At 35.6% G+C, this 22,588-nt stretch overlaps 1 protein-coding gene across 2 annotated transcripts; it reads left to right on the top strand.

Moving 5' to 3' along the window:
• Positions 1–1,797: 1,797 nt before the first annotated feature.
• LOC135693793 (uncharacterized) lies at positions 1,798–18,312 on the top strand. 2 transcript variants are annotated; one of them, XM_089111390.1, is made up of 15 exons: positions 1,798–2,107; positions 3,314–3,577; positions 5,621–5,741; positions 6,269–6,378; positions 7,054–7,125; positions 7,488–7,703; positions 8,776–8,961; positions 9,342–9,521; positions 10,476–10,616; positions 13,804–14,063; positions 14,814–14,910; positions 15,037–15,141; positions 15,767–15,886; positions 16,193–16,316; positions 17,855–18,312. In XM_089111390.1, exons 1-14 carry the CDS (start codon positions 2,038–2,040, stop codon positions 16,306–16,308), a joined length of 2,058 nt encoding a protein of 685 aa, XP_088967516.1. In that variant the 5' UTR covers positions 1,798–2,037; the 3' UTR covers positions 16,309–16,316; positions 17,855–18,312. The 2 variants fall into 2 exon arrangements, with proteins under 2 accessions (XP_088967516.1, XP_065068435.2); XM_065212363.2 differs by having other exon boundaries at positions 1,800–2,107; positions 8,788–8,961.
• The last annotated feature ends 4,276 nt before the right edge of the window (positions 18,313–22,588 follow it).

Genomic DNA, 22,588 nt, shown 5'->3' with positions numbered 1-22,588 from the left:
CTTTTGCTATTGTTTTTCGCAACATTTTGTGCAAGAGCCCTCCTTGTTATTTTGTTAGCACTACACCACTGGTTGCCCACCCCTGGATTATACTGATTGAAAAATTAAAAGGAATCACCGTCCTATTAAATAGCTGGTACAAACAAATAAAGATGGCGCTTTCCCAAGTGACTTCAGGTTGCTGTTCATCCGGGAGATGATATTATTTGATCCTTCTCCCAGTGGGTTGTTTTAATATATAATTGTTTACTTTAAGATGTAAGCAACACTAACAAAACATTGGAGAAAAGCTAGAATAAAGGCACGCCTAAACGAATAGCTTACACGTTCGTCAATAGACTTCTCAAGCTCTCTCAAGTAAGTTCTTCTGACAACAGATCAGGTAAACAACTTTATGCTCAATTTACAATTTTGAATTCTATGCTGAATCTAAAAATTTCCATTGAGAGTCACACTATAGTTAGGGGAAGTGTACAACTGTACTATAAGCAAAATGATGGCAAAGATCAACTGAACTCGTTTTGATAGGCCAAATATTTTTCTTAGTCAAAGAAATTTTGTACCATAACCATCCTAGTTTCAAGTTGCAGCCTACGTCCAAATCGTGTATTTCTAGGGGAGAAAAATCCAACATTGTTTGAAAGGGGAGAAGGGATCTGCAAATGTACATGACACAAATGCTGCTGGCGTTCCAAGATTTTGGCAGGCATTGTAGTGATCTCCAACTGGCATCTCAATAGTACGTTTCATCGTTGTTTTCGTTTCCAAAGAAAATCTGTGCGGTGGATGTCCTTGAAGGAAATTCCTAGAAATCGTTGTTTTAACAACGCTTTTGAATACGTAGAGAGGATAAGAACATCTTAAATGAAATTGTTTGCCAAAATATCTTGATCAATAAAGAGGATGGGTTAATTTGCTTGTTTTCCCATGTGCGCCGACGCAGGATGGAAAGTGGGGGGGGGGGGGGGGGGCGAAGGAGATTTCAACAATTATATCAAACAATTTAAAAAAACTCTATTGTTTTACAAAAAAGTGGAGGGCGTGCCCCAACCCCCTTCGTCGGAGGCCCTGTTACATTCAGATTATTAGAAAGCAAGCTTATCGTGCATATTCTTAAGACCAACGCTACAAACACATTCCATTCTCTATTGGCCATGTCCAACATTGAGGTCAATACCAATACAATATTTGGACGCATCTTGGTTTCTACGTCCATATATCATTGTTAGTATAACGCAGCACACAATATCAATTCGATAATTTCAAATAGGGAAATTTATGGAAACTTCTGTTCAGGAAAGTCTCTATGAATTTTTCACTTGGCAGATTTACGAAGAGTAGCTAGTTAGACACGTTATTAATATCTGCTTCCAAATCTAAAATATGCTGAACGCCCATAACTTCAGAAATCACGAATTCAAAAGATTGTTGAATGTGTTGTGAAGTAATGACTTGATAGCTTTAACGCAAAACTCATTCAACCGGTAGATAAAACTTTTATTGAAAGAGGGTATGTCGTGCAGTGTAAATAATTAAAAAAGTTGCAAAAATATTTTTCTGACAAATTAATTTGATTTACGTTTCCACGACAACCGAATTGGGCACCTTAACCCTTATAAAATATTTTTCTCTTTTTTTCGTTGTTTTTTCTCAACAGTTAATTGTTAAAGTCTAAATGATTAAGAGGATTAATCTTTGTGCTCATACTGTTTATTCTACTGCAACCCACAACGGTATTGTTTTTGCAATGTTTTGTTGATATTGAAAATGGTCGCTAGTGGTTATGTAGCACTGGAAGCAAGAATTAAAGGAATCTTTTTGAATCTGTATCTCATTCAACATCCGCGAATGTAATTAATATTCATTTGATATCAAGCAGATAAGTATTCATTAGAAAGCAAATATTTGCTTTTCAGCTCACTGTCAACAGAGAGGCAGTTAAGGGTATAAGACTGGTTGGCTGTAGGAGAAAAGGACACGGAGATTTAAAAGGCAGATTTACCCACAGGCCTAGTCGACAAAGACAATCTTGCAGTCATGGCTAAAGCAGGGAAGTGGCTCCTTGCGCAAATGTGCACATTGATTTGTGCTACAGGCATTTATGCTGGTAAGATCAAATATAACACAGTAACAAATTCTTGGCTTTTACAATATCTATGAAACCTGTACTTTGGCCTTGAGATATCTGCGTCGATTACCAAATTTTTTGGAGGACATTATCTAGGCAGAAGCTTTCAATTAGCTCTAGCTTTACTGTTAGAACAATTTTTTATACTCTGTTTTTGAAAAAAAATTAGCTCAGAGGCAGGATGACGTAATTAAGAAATATTCCTGTTTTTGATTCTGTTGATTTATAATAAGCTGTTTCTGTAAACAGGCCACCTTCTGCAAACTCTTCCCTGTGTTGACATTTTCAAGACTAATTTTGTGATATGATTAAGAGCAAATCTGTTGATTTCCCACAAAGATTAAACCAAATGAGCTTATGTTTCTCTCAAATGTAAACGGAGAAACCGCCGGGTGAGTTTCCTTTTGTTTGTACTTTTGTCTTGTTCGATGAAGTTGGAAAATCATATGTTGTCTTAGCTGTTCTAAAACTGTCATTTTACAAATCAAATCACTATTTTTTGTAACTTTCAACTTCTAATACAATTTGAGTCGTTTATGCTGGGTTATAAAAGGGATTAACTGGCTATGCCCTCTTGACTGGGTTTCTGCAATAAGAATAATGATAAATTTTAATGCCACTGGGATGGCTGCCCTCACCATATCTTTTCGTTTATCTCACCATTACGAAAGAAAGTGTCAGAACAAGTAGAGTTGCGACGTGAGACTTTCTTATAAATATATTTAACAAACTAGCAAGAATTAAACTAATTGAGATTTCTAATTTTAGGTTATGAGAATTTGATTTACTTTCTGTAGAGAATTTAGAATTAAAGTGAGCTAGTGAGTTAGGTCCTGATGCCTTAGTTCCTTTGAAGAAACTTGTATATTTACAGTATTGGTTTCTAGAAAATAAGCGCTAGCTAGATTCTCGCTCAAGATCAAAAATCGCCTTTGTTTGTATTATCTCTGTTTAGAATCCATTTCCTCTCGACGTTATATCCAATAACCTTTCTGTTTTGCAGTAACTTTTTTTATTAGTAATCCACATTTTGCTGTAATATCTTATTAATCTAATTTATTGCGATATATCAGTGATGCATCTTTGGCTTACTCTTAATCGGCTTATAATAATTTTATTAGAATCTAGTATGTAATTTAATATATTATATTATAATTATATAATAATTCTATATCTCTGTTCTAGCTCCGACACTAAATGCTCATGACTTGATAATGGAAGTAAATATGAAGGAAATAGCAAAAAGAAATGCGAAGGCGATTTCTGCAGAAGACAAAATACTTCAGAAAAACCAGGCACTTGGTGTTGATCTTTTTGAAGGAGATATAAAAATTACAAAAGAAGAGATGGAGAAATACTATGGAGAAAATAGCGACAAAAGAAGTGCTACTATAGACAGCCGATCACTGTGGGGATCGCGAACAATCCCCTACGTTATTACACATTCAGGTATGTACAACTTACGTACAAGAAAAATCCTAAGATCAAGGGTTAATTTAAGGTGCAGTGACGACCAATTTGTGCAGTGATGAATCAAAAATGTGCAGTGATGAATAAAAATGTGCAGTGATGAATTGAAAAATGTGTAGTGATGAATTGAAAAATGTGTAGTGATGAATTTCTTCACTTTACTTCTCCAAATACTACTGATTACACTACTGAGACAAATGAATACAAGCTATCATCGACAATCAAATGATATAATTGAATCAAACTACGAGTGGAACTCAACTAAAACCAACGTTAATAATAAAAATAATATACAGTTAATTACAAACGCACTTCATAATGCCTTTGAATTTGGAAATCCATATGCTAGTTATACGGCGTGGCAGAACTCAGACAACTTAGCATGAGTTTTCGCATCCCCTTTTGAAACTATATTTCAAGTAGAGGCATCAATGCTTGCTGTTAGGTTTCATTGGCCATTTTTTACTCTTTATGATAACCAAATAAATTATATCTTTATGTATCTCAGGCACGATGCCACTTGGGGCTAAAGCCCCCCACTTTTTCAGAGATAAAAATTTGTTGACCCTTCTTTTTTCTTATTTTTGAAAACAATGTATGAAATAAAAAGAAAATAAACTGTTTATATACTGTTTGATTTTCTTTTATCTTAATGCTAACTTGTTTAGGTATATTTCTATTATTTTTCTATTCTTTTCATTAATTCAGTAGATAACTTTCTAGTTTCTATATCATTGCAATGTCTACATTTTGGATGTGTAAACGTGGCCTACTGAAAATACTCGAGACAAAGAAGATGCATATTTCTGTTCAGGGAGTAAATTTCTCTCAATCAGTACAACAGCTTTTTGTTATTCACATCGATGTGCACTCTGAACCGAAGATCACCATTTCTATCTTTCCCCAACGTCTGTCACTAGAGTTTTAGCACGACTCCTCCCCTCCCAAATTTTTCCTAAAAATCAGTGATCGATGTTTTTCTGAGAAGCGTCAAATTGTTCTATCTGCGCGTTATAGTAAATTGTTAAACTTTAGTATGGGAGATGCATTTTTAGCCGTTCTAGAAAGCCCAATTTCAAAAATTTTCTTTCTATTACCATGTATTACCGTCCCTGTATTACCAATGTTATACCGTTGATTCATATTCAGAAAGTAGACTTTCAAGACTCTCCTGAAAAACGAGCATTTATCCCCCGGATAGACTAACAACACTTTATCTGCAACTTGATAGAATGCTTACATATCTACAAACAAAGTAAACGTTTCTTTAGAATATCTCTTCTGTCAGTAAAAGTGTCTAAAAACTATGTTGCAAAGGATTTTTCTGGTAAGATGTATACATAATCAGTATTAGCTGTAGTTAGGCTGAATTACACTGAAAGTGTCCCTGAAAATAATGTTAATCGTTTTTGTTCCGTCCAGAAGAAGTCCAGTCAAAACTTAGCCACACCTCTAGCCACACCCTATTTTTCCCCGAAAATCGGCTATTTACGCTGTTTTTGTGCAGTGGTGAAAATTCCTTAAATTAATGCCTGCCTAAGATAGTGATTCACACCACTAGATGCACGTATTATCATTCAAGGGAATAAAAGAAGGGGTATTTTCAAGGTAGGTCAAAGCCATTTTTTGAGACGTAACGAGGTGGTTTTCTGATTGTCAGGAGGAACTCAAGCAACCGCTGCCTAGATATTGCTAAACGTTCTTCGAAACGTTGGTTTAAAAGCTTCTCAAGTCAAAAGACTATTACACTTTGGTTTCCTTTTAAGACCGGCCCATAAAGCTGTTTGCTTTGTACGAAATGGTGCTACTCATACTGAAAAATACCCTGGGTTCCAGAGTCTCTATTATTTAGTCTCAGAAATTTTTATTTGAATGACATTCTTTGCCACCACAGTGGTCTATTATACTTAATCACCGGTTTCTTAAAGGCTCTGGTACTGAAAAAGCATAACTGTTTCAAATGCAGTAACTACAGATTTTGCAGATTAATTTTTAAGAAGGTCATTATTTTTACTTTAACAGGAGAAGCAAGACTTAAGATAAAAGCAGCTCTTGATGTCATCATGTCCAAAGTTCCCTGTCTCAAATTCAGGGAGAAAACCTATACAGACAGCCACTATATGGAATTCACAACAGGCATTGGGTGAGTTGCTCCAGAAAATAGTGATATTTGAAATTTGTTCATACAAATTTTTATATCATGAGTAATAATAATTTTATCATCAGTTATACATGGTTAAGAAAAGGCAATGGTAGAGACTATAGAAGTGGTTAGCTATCAAGCTCACTTATGCAAAATGAACCGTATTTGTTCTTGCGGTCATTTTGAATGGTAGAAAAGGCTCTGTAATATGTGATGTTTCTTATTCTGTTGGAGTATTGGATTATATCTTCTAAGTATTTTTCAATAATCTCCTTTGTTCTGATATCAGTATTTTTTGTCAAAATATTCATTGAAGAAGCTCATGTTAAATGCTAACTGCTTCTATACTGTTAAGATAATTCACCTCTTAACATCCCCCCCCTCTCCAGCTCCCAAATATTCAATTGTCACATCTCCGTAGCCAAGTTTTGTCCATAATTAAATTCTTTGGTAGGAAAAGAAGGTAAACCAGTTCAATGTTTGCGTTGTCGGCTACATCTTTTAATGATTTCTGTCTATCTTTGTAGATGCTGGTCCTATATCGGGCGTCGTCACTTTTCTCCAAACACGGCCGTGTCGCTCCCATCTGGTTGCCTTTCCCAAACAGTAATAATACACGAAGTCATGCACGCCCTTGGTTAGTTGAAAACGCGATCTTTATAATGCTTTCTCAACTTTACGTTACTGTTGAAAGCTGTGTGCTAAACCAGTGCCATCGGAACTACGTTCATGTTGGGGGAAGGGGGTGGGGCTGAACGAAGAGAAATGGGTCTGTTGCCCTTTAATATTGCTTGTTGATCAAAAATAGTTTGGCAACTATTGGCGGGTTGCCGTCCCATTTTAGTCCTCTGCTTCCGACGGTCCTGCAAACACATTGCTACAGATCGGTACTTAGAAATTTTTCAACAGCCAGGATCCGTGATATTCAAATTTGAGTGATTAAACAAAATAGCAACCTTGCCTTTCCGCTTCATCAAAAAATCAGCTCGTTTTTTGGTAGAAGATTTCTTTTTGGGAAGTTGAAGTGATTTTGGGCAAGCCGTTCATCTATGCTGTTTCTATCAATCCGTTAATAATTTTTGAATATATAGGTTTTTTAATGCTTTGTCTTTGATGTTTTAGAATTTTGATGAACGGGCTTCTTACAATGTATAACTCTGTTTTATGTGGCTATGAAATGTGATTCACTCCAGTTTTAATTTTTTCTACCTTGTATTTTCATATGCCTTGTATCATACATAATTTTATATAATACTTTTTCTGTTATGAGTTTTAATTAGATTAACTGTCTAGCATCAACTCTGTTTTTCAGGATTCTTCCACGAGCAGTCAAGACCTGATCGTGACAGCTACGTCACTATTTTCTACGAGAATATAAACACAGGTCTCTTTCTCACTGTCTCTTACTCCTGGAACTTAGCCTGCGTGCAGACTCTGTTGCGCAGACTACTGGAACCTGATTGCAATAAACAGTAACTGAAAAGAAAGCTAGGCTGGGAAATCACCCAAAAATCTCGAGGTTAAGAAAACCTGTTTAAAGAACACGGACAAACTTTACAAACAATTCCCTTTATTTTGCTTCATTTCATTTACGAACCTTCGTCAGACAATATTTCAAAGTGTGTTGTAGCAACCATCTTTTTGTTTTGATTGATTAGCGTACGAGGGTTTTTTTCATTAGACTTTGTCACAAGGTGTCACCAACCGAACAGCCAAAGCTCTTGAACAGTGTGAATTTTTTTGCAGGTCATCTTGATAACTTCAAAAGAATGACTTACCAGCAAAGTATTACCCAGGATACACCGTACGATTACAAATCTATTATGCATTATACACAGACGACCTTCACAAGAGATGGCCAAGATACCATGAGAGCCAAATTTGACCCAGCAATGCCGCTTGGCAACACGGAGATGAGCGATCTTGATATTCTTGAGCTCAATAAACTCTACCAATGCCATGGTGAGTCATTAGCTTGCGTTTAACAATATGGACCAGTAAAGAATGGTCAAAGTGCACATAGGTGTAATTGTTTCTAAACGTTTAGGGCGGCTTAGTATAGATTATACAATAATGGAACCCAGAGAACCACGCACCAGTCTAAAACTGGGTGGGCTGAGAAGGGTGTGACCGAAGAATTTTCGAGGCCACACCCTTTAGAACATCATAAAACGCCCCTTGCATAAAATACTTGCTTCTTTCTACTTATTAAAGTATTATTCAAAAATTTATATCCTTATCAGTCAAAATCTAAAGATATAAAAAAAGTAGGCAGAGAAAGAGTGGATACTGCAGTTCAGCTCACCAATACCCGAAAGTTGTTCTATGTGTGAAAATATGATCCACCTTTTTAGTGTCACCAGGCGGTATCTAATACTCCTAGAGTTATAATTCGAATTAAGGAACTTCTGAACCAAGGGGCCTGGAGAGAAATGCTCCACCATTTACAAATGTTTTGCTACATTTTTAAAAAAAGTATCCGTTCCTTTTATATAAAAATTTTTCTTTTGCATACCACTTAGATTCCAAATGGTGCCCCTTCTTCGCTGTGTCCCCCTTTCAACATGTTCTTGATCATTTTTTGTTGGGAATCGATAATGCTATCCTTTATACCAAAGCCACATATATTCGAGCACACAAATAAAAGATTGGAAAGAAGAAGCGAAGGAGCGACCGGCAAAAAGTTTTTGCTTAAAATAAGAAATAATTGACGTGAGAGAAGAAAGGTCAGAGGCCAGAAGTCAAAGAACAAAGCAATGCCTGCCACCAAAACAATTTTTTCTCATTTCAATCTCTATTTCGTCTTGACGTTCAATTTTCCAAATTTTTGGCCACAGAGGTAATCCAAACCTTAAATTTAAGTTGGCAGACAAAATCATCTGTGGAATGGGGGGGGGGGGGCTGCTCTTGTCAACCACACCTCCACAGCTCTCCCCCTTGTTATTAACCGTATTGTAGGAATGAATCTTGCTGTTGAGGTTTGTTGCAAAAAATTCTTAACTGAAAGCATATTCTTGTAAAAATCGACATACAGTTCAATTGATAGTGAGCTCAAGTGCAAAATGGAGTGAATGGACATCATGGACGCCGTGCATGAATTACGGATCGTCCTGTGTAAAGCTCAGGCAACGGTTCTGTATGTCAGAAAACAGAGCCGATTGCCCTGGGGCTGATTCTTATGGAGTGATTGAGGAAACGCAACCATGTTCATCTTGTCAAGGTCAGTCCAAAAATATTGTCTCTATCATTTAAGAACTCTGCTGCCATAAGAATACTCTTGAAAGAAATCTTATGGAAGCTAGTAAACTTTTTGTGTTATTTTTTTGTTCATCTACTGCCGTCAATAAAGAAGGTTTACATTGGTCTCTGAAGGTAACTTGTCTGTGTCTATGTCATAAACTGATATATATAGACTTCATAATTTATGTCTTTATATGTGAGTTACAGAGAACATATTGATATAAGACAGAATTCACGCGATTTTTTATTAATTGATATTTAAGAAACAATCGACAATAGTTGCGAATTGCAGCGAAAAAACAGTTTAGCGTCCCTTTCCAAATACCTGTATATAAGTGTATATAAGTCTTTGTTTTATAGAGGCAATGAACGGACACTGGAATAAGTGGGGGTCTTGGGGCAGTTGCTCTAAGACATGCAACGAAGGAGTCAGGACTCGAAATAGAAAATGTGATAATCCAGCCCCTTCAAATGGTGGATCACAGTGCCCTGGCTCAAGTACACACACAGTCATTTGCCGAATCAAGAGGTGTAACCAACGTAAGCTCATTTAAACACATTGACTACAGGGTTGTTGCTAGTGACAAACCTTTAAGGTACTAATGTTCACATGAACTACACTATTCTTTTTAACTGCCGATGAAGGATTTCAAACCGAAAGATATGAAGATTGCCCACATCTAAAAGCGCTTTTGGGGCATCTATCCCCAAGGATTGAAGGTGAATTAAAGATGGTCTCAAGGCTCTATCGAGAAAATTTTAGGATTAGTTCAAGTATGAAGGTTTTAATAAGTTAATAGAGTTGTCAAGTGATGATGTCACAAAAATCTATATTTAGAATTTTTGAAATTTTTCCCATAACCTGAAAGAGCATCACAAAATACCTCTAAATCTGCAAAATCAGTTGAAGGTATTACGATTTGGCCGAAATATGTCCAGATAAGCGCAAGCTCTGGCCCCATCAAACCTCTGTATTTTGTTCTCAGTTCATAACTTTATGAACTAAGCCAAAACAAAAGTAATCCGTTAGCAAACTTCAAATCTTCTATTGGCCATAGCTCGCCCAATTTTCGACAAATTTAGCTGATTTTTGCATACATGGGAGTATTTTATGGTGTTCTTTAATTTTATGTGGTCAAAATTCGAAAATTTTAAAAATGTCTTTTTTGTGACGTCACACTTGAGAACTGTATTCCATTGAGATTTTGTACTAAAATTTTTATAACTGAATTATTGACAAATTATGAAGTTGAACATTGATTCCAATCACAGAAGTTCAAGCTGGTAAAGGCAATCGTCATATAATTTTGCAATAGCAGATTTCGAACTTGGCAGATAAGTTACCAGCAGTCTGATTCTAGTGTGGTCTGTCATACAGAGATTGAACGCTGTTACTTCTTTTAAGTATGATTGTATTAAGCATGAATTGAAAGGCTTCTTTTTAGAGACTATTGGTTAAATATCATCGAATCATGGTGTTTATTTGACATCTAGATTATTATGACACGAGCTTTGAAGACGGCTGGGGGATGTGGCAGCAGTCGCAAGCTGATGATGGCCTCAACTGGATAAGAGCATACGGGCCAACGCCAACTTCAAAAACAGGACCAGAAGGCGATCATACATCTCATTACGGTTTGTTATGTTAATAAGCCTTCTACTGTATTGAAAAAGTAAATATGCAGACATCTACGGCTCGACATCTTTCAACTGAGGAACACGAGTTTCGAAAGTTGCATCTGAGGCAAAGGGGTTTTGAAATTTTTTACTGAGGCACACGAGATTTGGAGCTTTCAACTAAGGCACACCAATTTTAAAATGCCTCAACCCACAGCTTTTATATGCGTTTTAAGGATCCTTTCATCACGAGAAAGGACGAATTTCTATTTTGCATGATACACTCAATAAATCATGACATTGAGTTTGTCTCATCTTTATCAACAAGAATTACCAGGTTTCTTTCTTGTTTGATAGTGCAAGCATCTCTTCCTTAATGATAGTCTATGTTGATCACAAAGCAAGTTGCAGCAAAACATTAAATGATATACAAAAGAATTTAATGTGTTTTGACTACATATTTTGATTTAAAGCATGTGTTTTCTGGCTAAACTCTATTTCAGGGCATATTTTCTTAAAGAATCAAAATACAGATGTCTTAAAAAAGCATCAAAATCTGGTTTCGCAAATAATTTGTTAATGGACCTAATCGAATTATTTGTTTAAAGTTTCATAGCTTTCATCGCCATGGGTTAAGAATTTTTAATTTTTGAGACGTCAAATCTGTCCTATTTACGCACTCGAAACTTTGAATATCCTATGCTTAGATGGAAAAATAACAGCATATTTTGATGAAATGGCTGGTATCTACGGAGAGGCAAAACAATAAATTTTCTCTCAAGGTGAAATGATTCGACTTTATTTTGACATTAAAATGCGAACAAAACAAGGTGTCCAAACTTTGACATGGCATCCGAGACGAGCAAAAGGGTAATGAGAAAGAGAGAGGGGAGGAGGTTGCAAGTTATGATAGTGAATTTGTTTATGTCAAAAAGGAATCTAAAATCTAGATTTAGTGTAAGGTACCAAAGGGAATTTAAACATTAATGTTGTCTTGAGCACAATTATCAACCATGAATAAAATCTAAACCATGAACTCAGTCAGATTTTATTCTGGATCCACCCCTGAAAAGTCTTACAAAGACCAAATTCCAGTGATTCGGTGGGAAAAAACTATACACATGTGGTCATTTCTCACCATATTTTGCTTGGATTTTGCATTTTAAGAGTTTGTCACGCTGTTCCTTTAGATTGCATGGTCAAAATCAAGTATATATAGATTTCTGATGACGTCACACTTTGGTACTCCACTAGCACATATTTTTGGCTTAGTTACAGCTGCCTGCATCTTCAAAAACCAAATCAAAGTTGCCATTTTTACTGTGACGTAGTGAGAGAAATGAGCAGGTGCTCAACCTAAATGTCCAATTAGTGTTTGAAAATATTATGTCACTCGCTGTGTTCTGAAGGTGCTGAGGCAACTCGTCCAAAAAATTTTAAATACAGAACGTTTTGATATTTGAACTAACAGCACTTGCTAAGTTGAAAGTTTATACTTCCTAGTCTAGATTTGCAAGTTGATACTAAGCCGGTATAGAAGAATAGAGTTAAGATTAACTTCACCTCCAGTTGACGGAAAGTACCGTTCAGAGCTGTACCCCAGGATCCATCCTTAGGCCCCATTTTGTTCATCATACATGTACTAATACCTAGAAAGCAACTTAGAACCGTCCTGTACTGTTCTATACACCAAAAGCGTTTATAGTTCTGTCTATGCTGCATCGAGCACTTTGTGACAGACGGGTAAACAGTAGTTTGCATTTCATGTATAAAAAGGTTTTCATCTTAGTCAATAGAGCTGAAATCTGTGGCTACACACATAGAACTGCAAGGTATTTGAAGATTAGAATACTGCTCACAATCGCGAGTGAAATAACATCCTTCAAAATGAGTTTCTTGCCCATCAGAAAGTAAACAAGAATAGTCACTCAGAGTGATGATAACAGGAATTTCAATTTCAAACCTTATGTTGAATGATTGATCTCGTTGTTCATTACCTAGTTCCCAGATCTGTGTACATAGAGAAAACTCATTAAGTCACAGTTAAACTACTGTTAAGTGGCTTGACGCTCCAAGACGAGAAAGCACATGCAGAGAGTTTTGATTACGATATTGAGAAATCCCTTCAGTTTGAGGGAAACAGATTACTCGGGCCTATTCATCGACTCTGCAGCTGAAAATATAGTATTGCTGGGAATATATGAAACAACAATGAACAAATTCACTGATACAACTAGATTGTGTATTCAAGCTTCGAGGAAACACTTCCCATAGTTTTGAATAAAGTCTGCTCTTCGTAACTTCCAAAAAAATAATTTGCAACTGTGGGTTTAGTAGTGCTTTTTTCTATCTTTTGCAACAATCTTCTATTATCTATATGCATTCTCTGTAATTTACCAACTTTTATGTATTAATAACGCAATATATAGCACAAGGCTATCTTAACTTCTTAGGAACTATATCTGCGCCAGGAGCTATGTCTATGTTATAGGTTGCTACACTTGACCTATATTATAGGCTATTATTTCTTGATATTGTAGGCTATTATTTTTTGATTTTATAGGTTATTATTTCTTAGTATTATAGGCTATTACTTCGTGATATTATAGACTATTATTTCTTGACATTGTAGGCTATTATTTCTTAATATTATAGGCAATTACTTCGTGATATTATAGGCTATTACTTCGTGATATTATAGGCTATTACTTTGTGATATTGTAGGCTATTATTTCTTGATATTATAGGCTATTATTTCTTAATATTATAGGCAATTACTTCGTGATATTATAGGCTATTACTTCGTGATATTATAGGCTACTTCTTCGTAATATTATAGGCTATTATTTCTTAATATTATAGGCAATTACTTCGTGATATTATAGGCTATTACTTCGTGATATTATAGGCTACTTCTTCGTAATATTATAGGCTATTATTTCTTAATATTATAGGCTATTACTTCGTGATATTATAGGCTATTACTTCGTGATATTATAGGCTATTACTTTGTGATATTGTAGGCTATTATTTCTTGATATTATAGGCTATTATTTCTTAATATTATAGGCAATTACTTCGTGATATTATAGGCTATTACTTCGTGATATTATAGGCTATTACTTCGTGATATTGTAGGCTATTATTGCTTGATATTATAGGCTATTATTTCTTAATATTATAGGCTATTATTTCTTTGCTACAGGTTATTATGCTTATGTCGAGGCTGGATCTATTGACCATGGTAAGAGGGCTATTCTCAAGAGCCCTGAGTTTCATGCCAACTCTGGCGACAAATGCTTGTCTTTTTATTATAATATGAATGGAAAAAAGATGGGTACACTCAAAGTGATAATTCGCTACAAGTCTGGATCATCCATTGAGGGGTGGCAGAAATCTGGTCACCAAGGGAACCACTGGAATCCTGCAGCCGTTAATCTTCCGGCTAGCACAGAACCGTATACGGTATGATATTTACATGATGTAGATTTCACGAAATTATGCGGGACTGTTTCCTTTTTGTAATTTTATTTTCTAACTTTTTGTTTGTCTTTTTTGTGCTGTTTAGTTTTGTTGTTGTTGTTTGTTCTTTTCATTATCTTCCTCAAACGTTTTTCTTCTTTCCCTTCATGAACTCATTTTCATCTTCGTTATTGCCTAGATAATTTTTAGTCTAGATAAAGTCCCCTTTTATTCAACGTGTCGTTAGAAATACATTTTTAAACCTCGCTTTTATTGAGCATTGTACAATTGTTGCCTTGAATAATGATAATAATCAGTATACTTTTACTTGATAAAAGTTTTATTTCAGTAAAACAGGGATGCGAACTAATTTGGCACAACTATTCACAAGAAAAACAAGACTGGAATGCATTTTCAGCTATTCTATATTTCTCTGAACTTCTAATTTTTGTGTGTGTTGTTTTTCACCTTCCTACTAGTTTCTTTAAGCACCCTTTCTTTCTTTTTCATGAAGGGGACCTGATCTTTGTAGCAACCAGTGTGAATTATTCATAAAAATTCATATTTGTAAAATGATAAGGAGCATTTTATGCCATTGATTCATATTTTGTAATCGGACATTCAATTAATTGTTAACATTATCATCATAATCACCATGAAACATATATTAGCCTATTCAAGCAGTTAATAATTTCAATATCTTTTCAATCAGCATCGCCACATTTTTTAAACCGAATCTTTCAATTTTTATAGATCGAGATCGAAGGTAAAATTGGTTTCTCCCCTTACTCAGACATAGCAATTGACGATGTTTATGTTGATGGTGGAAAGTGCGTTGCTGGATTAGAAAGTAAGTATTCCTCTGCAGTGGTCAAAGAATGAACTCACATTTGAAGACGACAATAGTATTGATTTGTTTTTGAAAGCACTGATTTGTTGAAACTTAGTCAGACCTTGTCTATTCTTTATAAATCAGCTTGCAAGGATACGGACTCTAACTGCCAAAACTGGGCCAAAAGTGGTGAGTGCCACAAGAATCCCTCATGGATGCTACGAAGTTGCTGCAGCTCCTGCTCTGGAAGTAAGTAGCTACCTTGCCTAAACTAACTGGAACATTCCAATCTAAATGCATACTGTAAACAAATGCAAGTCTGAGACTTTTTTTTCAATATTCCAATTTTACTTCTGAAAATTTCACCCTCTCCTCCTGTACAATATCTTCTGCACACAAGATTTTTCAAAACATCACCGTCAGTGGCAAAATGTAAATATTTATCAACATTGCAATGGAGGGATAGGGGTTTTTGGCAAAAATTCTTTAAATTTCTCCAGTGCTCCAGCAATTTTGGAAGGGATGGAGGTTTCATGGGGATTAAGAAAACGATAGGATCATGGGCATCATGGAAGAGCACAGGAGGAAGTATGTGCTCAGCACAGCATTATCCTGTTGGAATCTTTATTAGAAAAGTTCTCAAAATTTCCACACATTAATAAAACATGCATTTTTAAAAATTTTTAAAGCATTTTTATAAGAATTTTAAATGCATTTTTCTTTACATGAACATTTGGTAAGTTTTCCACGCCCTTTAAGAAAAGCTTTGCTGTAGCGCATAAATATATGGCTTGTCTTGTTGCATGTTTTTCTATTTGCAAGACTTTCATTGAATAGAATAGGAAATATTTACGTCATTTTGTAATATTTGTAGGTATGGGGTCATGTACAGCGGATACATATGGAGCTACACAATGTGCGTCGTTTGTCAAGAACTATGGATGCACACACAACGGAGAGTGGATGTGGGCAAACTGCTGCAAATCTTGCAAAGGTTTTTACACATTGTTTTCATCATATCAATATTCAAAGACAATCTGCAGCAAATTGAACTGCAAGCGGCTTTTGTACAAACTTTTTGAATAGTCTTGATAACCTAAAAATTTTCAAATGTCTCAAAGGCACAAACCTTGTATCAGAATTATATTTCTGAGGGGTCTTTATAGATAAAAGGACACATTTTTACGTCAGAAATGAAGTTGTTAAATTGTCTGTTGATTTGTCAGTAGGAGAACGTTCACTTCTAGCAGGTTCTTATTAACTGAATGCTATGTGCATTAAGGTTATTAATCTGATTTAGATTGCCTGGATTCTATGGGGGAATGTGCATACTGGGCATCAATTGGTGAATGTGACAACAACAAATCGTGGATGCAAGAAAACTGCAAGCTAAGTTGCAAAGTCTGCAAGCCATAACTCTGGTGGTGAGCATTACCACTTTTTATGATATGTAAGAGATTTGACTATAATACATTCTGATGAAACATATTATTCTTAAAGAATTACTTGGTCTGATCTCAGGAGTCCAAGTTTATTTTCTTACTGGGACGGCGTTTCTATCTACGAACTACAAGAAAGTCTTTTCCAACGGTGAATTACATTTTAAACAGAATAGCAAGATGGGAACATGATAATTTTTCTCGTTCACTAGGGGGTAGCAAAGGTTTTAGTTAAAGAGCCTTCAAAGTTTAGAAGGCAATGTGAAATTGAACTCGATCGGGAGCCCTTGGTTATCGGAATAAGGTACCATAAACTGTGTTACGCCACATAATATACCCCATTAAATACCTGCTTTTGAATGAACAATAAGAAAACAGTTGCTTCCTTACGAGCAATGCAATCTGGAATCTGTTAACTGAAGAATATTTTGGACATGGATTAGTCGCATGGTCATGGCAGTGGGTTGTTTGATGTAATATGCACTGAAGCAAATCATCTATCAGGGACTGTTTCATAAGTTTCAAAGTGTGTGTCGAGATTTCTAATTTTCACAATGATGAAAAAGGCGTAGCCTTTTTGGCAGCAGACTGTTGAGAAGATGCACAAAAATTATTAGTAAAACAATAACAAGAAAATAAAGATTCCCCATAGTTTGACACTAACAAGGGGGAATATGTCCCCAGATCCCCTTAGCATTGCCCTCCTTAATTCATAACCACCAGTTACGCTTTAATACTTCTCTTTCTTTGGACAGGAAGATTTTGCAAATGCTCCTATTCCTAAATTGATCAATTTCTGAAGCAATCTCTGTAGAATGGTCACCATTTTGTTGGTAACACTGAAACCAAGACAATAGTTATTATCAAGTACTTCTTATGCAAGTACATACTAGTTGAAAACATTGAAACAGAGAGGAAAGAATTTAACAATGTTATCAATGCAGAAAGCTGTAGCAACTTCCAATAACAATGACGTACAAAGAACATAAATTACTAACTAATATCAATTCGTATTTCTGCATAACACATTAAAAATTACAAACCCCAAGGACAAAGCTTTTAAGCAAAGTCTTATTTCTTGAAACTACTGTTGTCCAACCCGCTCCCTATGCTATTTATGCTAAGTGTTGTTCTATACAACATTGTGTCCCTGCAATAGAGGGTAATAAAGTAACTATGAGTAATGCCTTTCGTGGTGTATATCCTTAACTTTATGCCTCTAAAAAGTGGTCAGAATTTACAATACCAAATTATAAGGGTCATACAGGAAAGCTCCAGCACTTCCAAATTTGCTAGCTTTTCTAGGGCAGCATTTATCATCTTTCTAGTTGAATATGCAAGGCAAGCTTGTTTGCTTTCCATCTTAGATTTGGAGGTATTCTCAATAATTAAGACAATATGTTCTAATAAGGACAGCGTACTAAATTAATGTCAATAGCAGAAAGCCTCTTCTATATCACATCTGTCATAAAAGGTTTACTAGATGCAATACAGTAAGACGACAAAGTTGTTTTTCTTTGCAGGGATACCAATGGAGCTGGGGGACTTTGTTGTAAATATGGCAAAAGACGATGATAATCAAAATAATTATATTTATGGCTTTCAAATGCTGCAGATATATAATCTGAATATACTAATTATCTCTTAATAAGGCTTGTATTTTATGGCTATTTAACTATTCTTTCATGATTATTTAACTATTCTTAAATTGCATAATAATGTTTGGGTATATAAATGGGTGAGAGATATCGCTTTTTTTAATTTCTGATACAATCTGTATGCTTTTGTAATAGGGGTTTTCACCAAATGAATGTATCCATCCTATCGTTTTCGTCGAGACTAAATGGTCCTTCCATTAACGAGAAATGAAACAAATAGACACAATGATAATGTTCAAACGTCTATCTTCAGATCAAACGATCTTTCCGCAAATAAGGTTCTATAAATATAATGTTTCTCTACGGTTGTCCCGTAACGTCGATTCGTTCTCTTAATGTCAGGCACAGTCTTTCTCAAGCACTGTCCTCTCAAACATATAAAATAATCCACAATAATCCACAATAATCGTCACGCGCGATACCATAAATTACAATACCTATCCTATAAATCCATAGTTTATGCCGACAAGATCTTTTACAAGCATCTTGCCACATAAGTGAAACGTCGAGAACCTAAATATACAAAATATCAAAACTTAACCTAATCGCTCTTAACCGTAATTCCATCTCCAACTTCAACTCCAACTCCAACTAACTCTAAATGTAACACGCCCCAAAATATAACTAAACAAGGACTAATTGTAATGCTACATAGCTACGTAAATTTACATAATAATAGTGAATACAAATATATTACTCCCAAGATTAATTACATAAACTGAATAATGATGTAAAAAATCCCAAATGAAATAATTAATGAATCTAAAGGTGCAATTAGATAACGCCACAACTGAGTTTATATTTTACGACGAGCTTTTACCTCAACATAATCTGCTATTTGATATTACAATTTTTTAAGACTTCAACTTTTGGTATAATACAAAATCAATTCATCAAGCTACATTACCCCATAGTTTTGCTTGCGTTCATTGTTAAGCAAAAATCCCCCCCCCCCCCACCACCTTTGGATAATCCTTGAATAACATGTACAAAATGAAAAGGGTACGGTAGCATAACTGCTCGATTGACTCCAGTCGGAGAAGTCGGTAAAATTGTAAGTAAGGAACACCGCAATGTGCTGAGAAGAAACAACACCGACCACAAATAAATTAAAGATACCTAACCATTCGCCCCAATTTACGGAGCTTCATCAGAAAAAAAGTTAACGAATCGCATTAATGTCATAGTTAATTACAAAAATGATATTACTCGTTCTGAAATACAGCACTCAACATATTTTTACGTTTCTACAAAGAACCGTGCATGCTATTGCATTTATTTAGCATAGGGAAGGGATCATGCATGAACTGACAGCGTCACACCCACAGGGATGATGGGCTGCTATCATCAACAAATCCATGCTAATTTTCTGCGAACTGCATCAGAGGGTATGTGTCTAAAAGGTCTCTTGCATAAGGAGATAACTTACTTTTCTGTTAATTGTTCACAAACGCGTTGAGTTCTCCTACATCATAATTTTCAGGCAAATGGATATTTGAATTAGCTCTGTCGTTTTAATAGATGAAGAAATGTCCACCTGATACACAGAAAGGAAACCAATACTCCTCTCTCAAGCACGAAATAGGCTTTGAACAAGTCTACCCTGATATTTAAATCAAACACCTTTCTGTTTATCCAAACCAAATCTTTCAGCAATACCACAATGACTTGTAAAACATATCATTAATACAAAAAGTTGAGAAAATTTCCAGAATCTAGGAGTAAACATTTCTCTTTTCTTGACAGTGAAAATATTCTGATTTCCTAGTAAGTTAAAATCAAAAGATATTTTCATTTAGAGACATCTATCAGGTAGGGGAAAACAGTATGTTTCAGAAAACGATTATTTCAAAGAAGGATTATTTCAAAAGTTTGATAAGTGGAGTGCATTAAAGGCATTTATGCTTGCAGTTCTGATCCTTTGAATCCTTCGTCTGCTATAAAAAGTATTTTGTTACCAGCAGTGGCTTTCCTTGACCTCCCTGACTAGGAGGGGGCTGTAAACGGTCATGAAAAATCGAATTTACCAATGAAGATGTGGGTAGAGAGAATTTTATTTCTGCTCTAACAAATGATTAATTTACTGATCAACTGAAGATTCTACCGACTAACTCATGAAAAACAAAGAGATTACTTATGAAAAACAAAGGGATTACCCTTCCCCCCAAATACGCTAAAACATTGATGCCAAACCTGCATGGCAAACTCTGTATTGACTTTAGACTATTCTGTCCAAGCATCTACAAAGTCTGTATCAAAGTTATGTCAATAGGTGCGAGCAGAATTGTTAAATTTTCATAGGACGCGTTCTTTAGACAAGATACGTTTAGTATCTTTTCTAACAACGGTTGGTCCTGAAGAAGACACCCTTTCTCGTCGCTTGAAACTCCCATCACCACACGCTCAGGAACTTCCTAAGCTGTATCAGCTTTCTGTCTCATTGGAACAACGGCAGTTGGTTTTGAATCCATCTTTAACCGTCTTTTGATGCATATATCCGCAATAGGCTCAAAAATAGGCCGTAACCAGAACAGTTTTGTTGCTATAGTAATTACATGTTTGTTCACATTTGCTTGAAAGATACGCATCGCCAAGAAGGTGCCACAAATTGGTAAGATTGAGACTATAAGGGAGCATATCAGAACTTGCATGCTAAGAACGGTCTTTCTGTATCGGCTTAACGTTGGGTATGAAAGACTGATGTTTACTTGGCGATGTTTTGTAAGAATTTTTAATTTCCATATGATAAACACTGATGATGAAAGGCAGAGGACTGCACTGGCAACACAAGAGACAGTAATAGCCTTGGTAACAGGATCAGGTAAAAACAATCGGAGGACAGACAAAGACAGACTCAGTATCAAGATTAGGCCAGGTTTGACGTAAGTGGCTGCAAAGTAGCTATTGCGTCTTGAAACGAAGTATTTTTTCTTAATTATTCTGATAATGACCAAGCACCTATCAACAGCAATCAAAGCTACCATAGAAAAAGTGAATAGAATGTAAAATAAATACGACACCAGGAGATAATAGAACATTACACACGAACTGCGTTTTTGATAGGCGTCGAAGGCCATGCCTGGATGAATTGCCACACCGGCAAAAATGTTACACAACACCACCGACAACATATAGACTGAAAAGGACGTTTTGCTATCATTACATCCGCGTAAATTGAGCAGGTAAATTCCATTTAGGACAATCGTTAGCACACTGCACAACAACCAGATAAATATCTCGGTTAGGCCGTAGGATATTGAAAATTTCCCGCGCAGTAACAAGCATGATGAGTCAGCGGTCGAGTTAGATGTTGTTGTGTTGTAATGTGCACCTGGCTTCGTTGTATTGGTTATTAGTTGCCATGCAACAGTTGAGTTTACCAGCCATGACATTGCTTGTGCTCTTACCTAAAAGAAAGCATAATAAAACCAGTTAATTTATTCTTCTTTATCCTCAAGAAAGATTTCATGACAGTAGAAAGCTTTGCTTAGTCCTGTTATTTACGTTAAAGATATTTACTCATAAGCTTCTATGATTTTATCATTTATATCAAACCATTTACTTTCGTAAAGAGACCGAATAATTTCGAAAAATCTTCAGCGCACAGCATCGACCGGTCAAAAGATTAACGATTTACTTTGACATAGTTGAACGGTGATATAACTTTCATAACAAACCTTGTAGTTCATTGTGCATGCATAAGAGTAACGACTTAGATATACAAAAGTGAAGTAGGCATGCTAATATCTTATTTGGTCTTCCCTCATCGTCAGCATTCATAATTAACTACGAAAATGACTTACATAAAGAATTGTTTTATTTTCCATTTTGAAATGCAGCCCTTTTCAGTAAATGAAACAAAACTTCAGTAAACAAATATTCTGCGGCCCTGTCTGCTACAGTAGAAACCCGCGCGTAAGAACCTAAGGATTTTAGAACCTTCTGGCAGAAGTTTTCTTTTTTAAAACTCCAAAATATAAGAACCTGTTTAGCCAAACAATTTCCAACGGGTTCTTATATTTGGAGTCGAGCCATTTAATTTATATACTTTTTAACGGAAAACCAAAAAGGTGACAGAAAATTTAATTGTTAAAATGAAACTAAAAATGTATAATGTATTTTAAATTTGAACCGTTATAATGAAACGTTACTGCTACTGTTTTTAGAATGTATCATTGTTGGTGGACTTTTGACAGCATTGGTTGACTAACAAATATTTAGAATGAAGAACAGACCAGATGATAAACAACAATATCTACTATGTCAAAATTAAGAACCTAATTATGAACCTATTCAGCCTAAACTGTTGTTATAGTGCTAGTTTGGATTTCCTTTGTTTTACAACTTGTAACCTTATTTATTTAACACCTTTTGCACATTCGATTGTTTATAATTCCTTTTGTTATCTAGTTGCACCTTTAGGTTCATTAAGACCCCGTTTACACGGGATCGATCCAGGCCGGGATCGATCCCAAACTGGTACGGATCGGCCTTCCGTTTACACGGGAACGCTCGGGATCGATCCGCTACCCGTGCTAATTTGGGTTCGCTTTGGAAAGCGTTCCAGTTTGGGATCGATCCAGTTTGGGATCGATCCCG

The sequence above is a fragment of the Rhopilema esculentum genome, chromosome 11 (genome assembly GCF_057945365.1).
Source record: "Rhopilema esculentum isolate cy_ngs chromosome 11, ASM5794536v1, whole genome shotgun sequence".
NCBI lineage: Eukaryota > Metazoa > Cnidaria > Scyphozoa > Rhizostomeae > Rhizostomatidae > Rhopilema > Rhopilema esculentum.
The sequence above is the reverse complement of the archived record's forward strand: the minus strand, read 5'-3'. Positions and strand labels throughout refer to the sequence as shown.